Source organism: Podarcis pityusensis, assembly GCF_964106645.2.
Source record: "Podarcis pityusensis genome assembly, chromosome: Z".
NCBI classification, from domain to species: Eukaryota; Metazoa; Chordata; class Lepidosauria; order Squamata; family Lacertidae; genus Podarcis; species Podarcis pityusensis.
The window spans coordinates 13,524,691-13,534,826 of NC_138044.1; the positions used below are offsets into that span (position 1 = coordinate 13,524,691).

The window sequence follows — 10,136 nt, forward strand, 5'->3', positions numbered from 1 at the left end:
CTCAGTACATATGTCTCGAGGAGCCCAGGCAGATGGAGAGATAGGAAACTAGTGGCTCTCCCCATGCTATTGGACTACGATTCCCATTATCCCCTTTCCACTAGCTGTATTGGCTGGGGCTGATGGGACTTAAGAGTCTGGAGGGCCACAGTTTTTCCTGTCCCTGGACAAGGCTATCAAGAGCGGCTTTGCAGTTCCATGGGCATTGCAAGACCTACTGAACTGCTAAGTTCCAGCACTGGGTGCTCTCACACCATCCATGTAGGGACCATGTGCTCACAGGAGAGGTTCAGGCAAGCAAAATTTGGAACACACTGGGCCTATGGTCCACCTTCCATTACACATCACTCAAAGAAAGGAGAGAGAGCTTAATTTACCTGGTCACGTACAGAACTAGATCTGCATGGTGAGGATCCGAATCATTCTCAGGGTTGACTTTCCCAGCCCATTTGCAAATGCTGATGATCGAGGAAGTGATGTTGGTAGAGATGTCGATGCCTTCCTAGAGAGAGGGTGTTCACTGAGGCCACTTTAGTCTCAGGGGTGCCTTTGTAAAACTCAGCAGGGAGGAGGATGGGCACAAACGAGAATTAGTTGTCTCTGGTTCTCAATGGCTATGGCTGTGCTTGCCATGGACTGGGGCTCCATCTACTGTTTGGGCTCCTTGCCTCCCCCTACCCATCCCAATGACCAACAACCACCCAATTAGGGACGTCATTCATGAGTTAGATTCATTTCATTTACCGTTCACAAGTTATTGATCCTAGCTTGGCCCATGAGGAGGGTTCTGGAACCGAGTGCACACAGATTCATATGAGCTTACTAGGCCAGGAGGTTCCCAGTAGGGCACTCTACTGACAAAAGTCCCTAGAATCTGAGGGTGTCATGCGCCAGGGCCAACTAAAACCTGGAGCTGACTAGGGCTGGGTGATATCTGCTTTTCAACACTGTGATGTATCACCAGCCAAACATTGTGATATAGTGATATATAATGATGTCTGAAAATGAAGAGGAAGGAGGACTTCAAAGCGGTTTGAACTACAGTGGTACCTCAGGTTAAGTAGCTGCGCCGCTGCTGCACAATTTCTGTTCTCATCCTGAAGCAAAGTTCTTAACCCGAGGTACTATTTCTGGGTTAGTGGAGTCTGTAACCTGAAGCATATGTAACCCGAGGTATCACTGTATCTCAGTACAGCAGCCAGCCCGCCCTCCACAGCCATTCCTCCTTTGTACCACATTGTAGCTTCTATCTGCACTGATGGGACAGCATATACCAACAGTATCACCTCGCCTCAGCACCTCTCACTGCCCCCAAGCAGACGCACCGGTTCCCTTCTAGTCTACCCCACAGACCTCACTGCTTCATGCTGCGCCTCATGGTGCCAGTGCCACAACCAGTCCCACAACCTCCATCTTGCGGGCAGCCGCTTGAGGGGAAACCACAATGAAGGCCTGGGTCTGGAGGCGAGGAAGAGGAGCTAGCACTGCTCTTGCCGCTGCTCCCTGCGTGCTGCCTCCTCAGGGGCTCAAAGAACTCGGCCATGCCTCTACTTCCCAGCGCCAAGTGTGAGGCAGAAGGGAGGAGGCAGCCCACTTGTTTGGCTGGAGGAGGGATGGCGCTGGCAGGCAAGCGGGCAGGGGGGCGAGTGAGTGAGCCAGTGCAGCGCTCAAGAGGTAGGTGCAGGCATGGCTGCTGCCCCCAGGACCACTCCAGTATCATAGGGGATGGCTGGGCAGTGGAGGGAGGGAGGAAGGGAGGAAGGGAGGGAGTGGGCCTCAGGTGGCCTTGCATGGCTCTCTGAGGAGAGCTGAGGACTGAGGAGGCCATGCGTGAAACACTGGTGACACCTGCTGGCTTTCACAGTATATTGCCTTGCCTAAAATCGTGAATTTGTCACTGTGATGCACGTTTCAAAACCATTTTCGGGTGATTAATCAATACATCGCCCATGCCTAGAGCCGACACAGTCTTTATTTATTTATACCTCAGGTTCAGTAAGGACAATCATTTGGACTAGGTGAACCCTGAACTGTGCTCCCAGTGACGCATCTCGAAGAAGCTCTGCTCCCTGTTGAGAAAAAGAAAGCTTAAGGCAAGGGTGGGGAACATGTGGCTCTCTTAGATGTTGTAGGACTACAGCTCCCATCAGCCCCAGCCAGCATAGCCAACCGTCATAGATGGAAGGAGTTTTAATCTAACTTTACATGGAGGGATACAAGTCCCTGGTTTAAGACAAAGCTATGAGCTTCATATCAACAGCAGTAGATGAATTACAGTGCAGAACATGCCATTTCAACTTGTTCTGTGAAGCTTTGGAAGGAAAGGGCCACTTTTTAAACACTGGTTTTTTGCATTCTCTGTTGCAATAAATGTGAGAGCTGAAACAGTCTCAGAAACGCTGTTAAATGTTCGGAAAAAGTCAGAAGCCCTAGACAGTATAAGTTCCTCAACTAAGTTTATTCAACATTTGTCAGTGACAACAGCTCACTCATAGGAACACAAGAACCAAACTGACTGGACGATAATAATGCCAAGCATGAACTGACCGTTGACAGTTGACAGTTGACAGTTGAAAGTGAATGTGCTTACTTGCCATTAGAGCGTTTGTCTACCAACGCTTATATGATTGGTTAGAACACGCCTTGTAACATAAAATGTGTTAAACCCAATACACAACAAACGCTTATCTGAATGGAACCTCCAGATCCAGGGGCAGACTATCTCTGGACTCCAGTTGCCGGGGGGAAAGGAGGAAGAGCAAAGGAGGAGGCTTGGCTTTTTGGAAGCCCATGGCTGGCCACTATGGAAGTGAAACAGAGTGCTAAAATAAAACAAACATTTGGTCTGATGAAGCAGGGGTTTTACTGGGGGTGGAGGAGAGGAAGCAAACTTCCAGCGCTATCAGGATGTTGGCAGAGTTTGCTAGATGTTACTGATGCATAGATATCATTGCGTCACACCTATTTTTTGTGCTCTAGCTACTAGTGCGTTCATGCCCTGCTTGCAAACTTCTTGTTAGGGCATCAGGCTGGCCCATGGGATGTGAGAATCCTGTTCTTAGATAGGCTTTTTGCCTTATCCAGCAGGACCTTAAAATATTTTTTAGTGTACCATCACATAAAAGATACAAACTGCCACAGGATCAGGAAAAGAAGGGAGGGGGGGGGACTGCATACAGCCAGAGAGCAACTCACAATGTTCACGTTGGTGAGGATGTACCTCTCGGTATCTTCTTTGTGGAACTGAAAGACATCTGGGCCCACCACAACCAAAAGCTCCAAGTGTTTCACGTCCCCTTCAGCCCCTCTGCGGTATCGGGATGGGAACTTCTGCCCTGCAATAGCACACAGACTGAATCCCTCGAGAGCTTCTGCCAAGCCAGTAAATAGGTAAAGGTAAAGGTACCCCTGCCGGTACGGGCCAGTCGTGTCCGACTCTAGGGTTGTGCACCCATCTCACTTAAGAGGCCGGGGGCCAGCGCTGTCCGGAGACACTTCCGGGTCACGTGGCCAGCGTGACGAAGCTGCTCTGGTGAGCCAGCACCAGCGCAGCACACGGAAACGCCGTTTACCTTCCCGCTATAAAGTGGTACCTATTTATCTACTTGCACTTAGGGGTGCTTTCGAACTGCTAGGTGGGCAGGAGCTGGGACCGAAAGACGGGAGCTCACCCCGCCGCGGGGATTCGAACCGCCGACCATGCGATCGGCAAGTCCTAGGCGCTGAGGTTTTACCCACAAGGTTTTACTGGTCCAAGCCAGTAAATAGTACTGAACTATTTGGACCAGTGCTCAGAGCAGATATGAGGCTGCTTCCTTTGTTCTCCTAATATACACATTGTTTACACAGTTTTCTCTGATATAATCAATATTATTATTATTATTATTATTATTATTATTATTATTACTATTTATACCCCCACCCATCTGGCTGGGTTTCCCCAGCCACCCTGTGAGGCTTCCAGCAAAATATTAAAATACAATAATTCATCAAATATTAAAAGCTTCCCTAAACAGGGCTGCCTTCAGATCTATGGATGTCATTATCGCTAACGTATTTCATACATACTATATGCGATTTTTAAAGTATTACTTGACTGGAGACCTGCATTGTGAATTTCAGGGGGTGTCTGCATTTTGATTTGCATATTGTTTCAGAGGACAGGTAGGTTCAACTTTACTTTACTGAATTTCTTCCCCATTCCTACTCTGAACAACATAGACTGACACGCAGACCAGACCCCCTGGTTCTTGACAAGGTTCTGACAAAAATGCCTACCTGTCTGTGTTGTTTTGTTGTTCTGTTGAGTCCTTAAGATGACGTGAGGTTTGGGAAGGAGTGGGCCCATCAGCAGCCCTTGGTCTTGTCTTCTAACTGGCTTAATGTGAATTTTAGCACCATGGACAATGACAAATCCTTGCTAGGAGGAGGTAAAAACATAAGAAAGAAGAATCTCCTGGATCAGGCCAAAGGCCCACCTAGTCCAGCACCCACCTCTGACAGTGGCCTGCAGGAAACTCACAAGCAGGCCTGAGCACAAAAACACTCTCCCTTGGTGCAGTCTCTAGCAACTGGTATTCAGAAGTATTGTTGCCTCGGCTGTGGAGGCAGAGCCTAGCCATCATGGCTAGTAGCCACTGAAAGCCTTATCCTCTGTGAGTTTCTCCAGTCCTCTTTTAAACCATCCAAATTGGTAGCCATCACTGCCTACTCTGGGAATGAGTTCCATAGTTTAATTATGTGATATGATTATGATTATTAAATTAGAATTATATTCTTCCCTTGCTGTCAAAGAAGCCCAGGCTGGCAAACCAAAAACCCACCCACATCCACCCCAAAAAGTAATACTTCTCAATTAATGACATTAATTTTTTTTGTAAAAGATATAGAAACAATCACATATCCTCACAGCTAATAATTTCAAAGTTGTCAGAAACAGTATCTATCAACCAGATGCATTTCACAAATGGAGAACCACCACTGAGAAGGCCCTGTGCCAGGTCAGCACCAACTTGGTAACCCCCAAAGGCAACATCACCAACAGGGCCTCAAGCTGATGTATTTAGATACTTGCAGAAATGTGATATTTGCCTGCCTCATGAGGGATCTTTGCTTCTTAAAACACGCTGAGACTAAACTCACCAGCTGCCCTTCACAATATGTCATTCGGCCTTCTGCACCTGGAGGACTGAGGACCTGTCCCCCAGCAAAACAGTTGCCCCAGAAACGGCGTAGCAAACTGTTGGATGAGCTCAGCCTTCGGTTGCTCACGAAGGAAGTGGGAAAGAGGGCTTGGTCCTCTGGGAATTTGAAGGCAAAGACTTCCCCTGAGGCTCTGAATGAGCAAAGTTGGGTTTTGCAAGATGTCCATCCAGCATGGCCCTCTTCACAGGAGCAAGTCAGGTACACCACTTTGAACTCTGGCACTGTGGAAACTGGGAGTGGAAACACCTGGCGTTAATAAAAACTATAGATATTGATGAAGAATTCAAACAAGTGCAATGATTCTTTAACCAGGTCTTTGGCTGATTGACATTCAAATGCTCTTTTAAAATGTGTACATGTGAGAGGGGAGTGCTATTTGGTTGTTTTTGTTTCATTTTGATTGTGTATTTTGTTGTGATTTTATCGTGTAAACTGCCCTGAGACCTGTGTGTATAGGGTGGCATACAAATTTTAATAATCATAATCATACGTACACACACACACACACACACACACAGCATCCCCTTCTCCCTCCAATCCCAGGTTACAAAGTTGGTAGCCAATAGAAGGCTTCCCCCCTGCAATTGCAGAGCAGACGACCCATTTGAACCCAGACTGGGCTTGCTAATGCAAAAGCAGGGTACTAGCTAACTTCTTACCTTCAAATACTGAATTGGTGCCAAAATATGAGGAAGTGTCATGAGTTTCCAAAGAATCCAGAAACGTCTGCAAGGGGCAAGAGGGCGGAGAGAGAGTCAGAAACTATGAATGTGTGGACCTGACTCTTGGCTTGATGGGTTGCCCTCTGAAGAAGTGGGGTAGGATGATAGAGCAGCCCCTCCAATGCAGACAGGGAACCTGGGGACTATGAGGGGTAAACCAGAGAGGACTTCCTCAGATGACAGCCTGCCTGACGAAACTGCAATACGGAGGGTCCCAATCCCTACCCACCCTCCCAAGTTGGGCGTATCTGAGGGCCATTTTTAAAAGCAAGAAAGTGTAGTCATATATTTGGAATGATAGGTGTGTGTGTGTGTGTGTGTGTGTGTGTGTGTGTGCTGCTTAAGAGGTGGCTAGTTTGTGTGTGATTGATCATGATTTTAAAGCAGGACTCTGGAACCCATAGTTGTCAAGAGGATAGGGACTGGTTTGGCATGTCCCTATATTATCTGACAGTTGTCTCCTTAGCGGCTACCTTTGTGAACAGGCCTTTGTGTAACTAAAGAGGTCAAATACAGATACCGTGTTGACATAGAAACTAAATAGCCATGACCCTTAACAAAAAAATAGCCCAGCTCTAAAAGGAGCCAAGTGGAACCCTTACCCCAAAAGGCACCCCTAGCATTCTAAGTAAGTTTGTGTCGCTTGTAAAAGGTTGGTTTCCCCCCCTCATAATCCCTTGCAAAACTTTGATATATTTTTTAAAAAATAATATTTATTGCTTTTATACCTTACAAAAAGAAAAAAGAGAAAAGAAGAAAGAAAAGAAGAGAGAAAAAATTAAAAAGAAAACAATACAATACAATATATAAACAATACAGAATGCAACATTAACATTAACACATTAACCAAACAAAAACAAAAACAATTCAAAAAGAAACACACATCGTACCATCTCAATATCCTCTCTTTCATTCCCTTGTTTCATTGACCTCCTCTCACCTCCCTTTTTGTATTCCATTTCTACTAATTGTTTCAGCAAATCCTTTCCATCTTATTCTATTTTCTGTCATGTAATTATCTTAACATATTTTAACCTTATTTTCCATTAATACTATAGTACTTATTTATACTTAATTCCTTAAGATATTTCTACTAAAGCCATATAATTCCCTTCCAACATTTTTCTAACACTCATTAATTTTACATTATTTCCATATATAGGTTTTAAACTTTTTCCAATATTCTTCCACCTTCTCTTCTCCCTGGTCTCGGGTTCTGCCAGTCATTTCCGTCAATTCCAAATAGCCCATCAACCTGGTGATCTTCTGTCCGAGGCTCTTAACTCTTTTCCAGGTCCCTTCTGCAGGTCTTTTTCATATTTATACGTGCTCTTTACTTTGTCTTCTCCTGATCTTGTTCTTATTTTCCTTCCTTTGATGCTGAAAAGTAAATCTCCGGGGAATTCCCATCTAGCAATGTTTTTATTCCTTCTCGACAAGTCAACCAAATCTCCATAATTAAAACTGAAATTCAAAAGATATTTCCAATCGTGTTCCAAAGTTCCTCCAAGTCTGGCAGTCCCCACAACTCCAGTCTCCTTCTGACCCAAGTCCAGGTCCCAAAGGTCAATCTCCAGTCCAAGCGGGGCTCCAATCCTAGAAGTCTGACTTTCTCTAAATTCAGTCTTGGAAGGCATCAACTTATAGTCATCAAATTGCAACTGTAAGGCTGGAACTCTCTGCCTCACTACTTGTGCCACTTTAAGTTCCACAGCGAAAACTTTCTCCTCCGCCTTCCCCTTGATTTGCCATGTCAAAATAGATCCCTGTGTCGTTTCCTGAATAATTTCTGTATTAATATTGACTTTTTGTGCCAAATTAGTCACTTTTTGTTCCAAGTTATCCATTTTTATAGCCCTCGCATCCGTCTTCTTGAAAAGCTGTTCCAGTGAGTCGGTAATCTTGCAAAATGCAACCACTAAGGCTTCTTATGTCAACATTCTTAACGTATCAAGGTCAATCCCAGATTCTCACAACTTTATCTTGCAGGTGGAAAATTCCCCCAGCTCAGCTCTTGTAACAATTTCAAAGGTTTCCTCTAGGGGGAAAAAATTTCTATTTGTATCAATCCTTTTAGGCACAGTTCAAACAATAAAGTTTGTTTCAATTTTCAGTTACTTTTACTCCTTTTTAAACGCAGAAGGAGACAATGGAAACAAAATATTTCCCTTCTTTAACTTACTGTCAGCAGACAATCTGTTCACAGTCACTGAGCATATCCAAAACTTCAATGCTTGCTAGCAGCCCGTTTCCAGGTTCAGAGCGGTGGTAATTTGACTTTCTTCACTCTGTCCTGCAGGCTTACACGATCTTAAATCTCCCCCCTCTTCTCCTTCTTCCAAGGGGGGTTTGGTAATTTAACCGATGGAAGTTTAATCCTTTATGAGAGACTTTCCAAGGCTTTAGCTTGCAGCCTCTTTGCTTCAATCTATTTACAAAAGGGGGAGGCGGACTTCCTGTTTGAAACCTCCCCGTTTCGGTGCCAAATTAAGACGTTTAAAAATCCAATTTTCCATTCTACTCACGGGTTGTTGTTTTAAGATCAAATTGTCCACAGGAAAAAAGTCAGCGCTCTCCTGCAACAGCAATATGGCTTCACTCCGTGAAAAAAGCAGTCGATTCAAAGCACCGCGCCACTCACCCCACCTCGCTCCGGATCCCCAAAACCGGGTTTCCCCGCGAGTAGGGGAGGCGCAAAAGGTGCCAGCCGAATCCCACGTCCACAAGCCTCTCCCGCCTGTGGTTTTTGATGGGTCTCCGCCTTCACCGTGGCGGCCAGACCCTAATTTCCACGGAGCGGATTCCTCCCAATCAGAGGAATCCAGCCATTGCCAGAGACGCCTCCCCGGAAGTAAAAAAAAACAAAACTTTGATATTTTTGGTGTATTTTTATTTTTGTAAATCTACCAAATAATAAAATCAAATCAAGATCAATGTGTTCTTTCCAGGAAGGCGGAAGGTGTGTGTGCTGTGTCCCATTGGTGAAGTGGTGGTGGCACCCACCCTTCTTCTGATAGGAAATGCTGGGGGTGGTGGAATGGGGATTTGAGGAGGGTCACTTGGGAGGTGGGGAGAAATGTCCCTATTTTCATCTGAGGAGTATTGGAGAGTGTGCCAGAACCTCCGCTGACATTGGCTGTAAATAAAAACTGCAGTTGAAAGGACTTGTGCTTGAACTTTCTACTCCTCCCTCCCTCTTGTTTTTTCCTTGTGTGCTGTGTGTGTTTTTAGATTGTGATACTTGAGGGCTGGGGCCATCTTAGTGTTTATCTTTGTAAGCTGCTCTGACAAGTCTCTGGTTAAAGAAGTCCAAGTGCCATAATAAATAAATTTTAAATGTCTTGTTCAGAGACAACACTACAGCAATACCTTCCCCCTTTACCCACTGCAATGATCTGGGCTTATATATTTTTTCAACCTAGTATCTGACGGAGTGCTTCTTTCCATGTGTGAAACTAGCCACGCAAAAACTGCTGACTAGATGGTGCCATTCATAGAGATGCGGGAGCAGGGAGCAGGCTCAAACTGAGGAGGGCAAATTAATGGAGGTTTACCACTGAACTACCCCACAGTTTTATTTAAAGAGCTGGATCAACTCCATCAAGTATTTCTTTAGCAGGAGGAAATGAACTCTTTCCCTTGCAGCCCTGTTTTTCTAGAGGTCAAACTTACCCGTTGGGTTCTTGACAGCCAGCAAACTCCCAAGGGGAACACTGCACAAAATACCACCCAGGTATTTAGGGTCATGATGATACCAGCAGGATCTACAATGTACACCTCGGAGCAAGTGAGAAACTCTGGGCTTCTTTTTGGCCTTTTCGTGTCATGGAGCAGAATCAACAAATGGCAGAGAGTTTAAACAAGTGAGGTGGGGCATTTCAGGGGAAAGGGTATTTTTCTGCTGCAGCTGGGGGCTCTGCCAAAGGAGCTGAAGGGCGGAGGAAGGCTTGTGCAATGTTTGCACAGACTGGCCTCAGCCAAACAATCAGTGATGGAAATAGGAGCTTTGGGATGGGTTATTTTGAAAATGCACACACAGCAAAACAAGACAGAAAAGAGAAGCCCAGGAGTGCAGGGGGATGGAAGAGGCATTTGTTCTACTTTCAAGCAGATTCCCGGTTTGTGTCAACCAAGGATGGAAGGCTCTTGTCAATTTTGGTCATTTCAGTTTCTCATTTTTCCAATCTTTAATCAAGTTCTCCATATTTA

General features: G+C 45.4%; 1 protein-coding gene across 9 annotated transcripts in view; it reads right to left on the minus strand.

Moving 5' to 3' along the window:
* ADAMTS13 (ADAM metallopeptidase with thrombospondin type 1 motif 13) overlaps positions 1-9,794 on the minus strand; it is a 36,121-nt gene extending 26,327 nt beyond the window's left edge. For 4 of the 9 annotated variants that reach the window (XM_080989536.1, XM_080989535.1, XM_080989534.1 and 1 more), the window contains exons 1-7: positions 9,600-9,787; positions 5,865-5,931; positions 5,143-5,435; positions 4,279-4,420; positions 3,196-3,335; positions 1,986-2,069; positions 378-502 (exon numbers count right to left, since the gene is read on the minus strand). In XM_080989536.1, coding sequence (XP_080845662.1) covers positions 378-502; positions 1,986-2,069; positions 3,196-3,335; positions 4,279-4,420; positions 5,143-5,435; positions 5,865-5,931; positions 9,600-9,674 — 926 coding nt within the window. In that variant the 5' untranslated portion in view covers positions 9,675-9,787. Of the gene's footprint in view, positions 1-377; positions 503-1,985; positions 2,070-2,331; positions 2,510-3,195; positions 3,336-4,278; positions 4,421-5,142; positions 5,436-5,864; positions 5,932-9,599 lie in introns of those variants that run through there. The other 5 variants (XR_013981352.1, XM_080989537.1, XM_080989538.1 and 2 more) reach the window with 5 other exon arrangements.
* Positions 9,795-10,136: the final 342 nt, after the last annotated feature.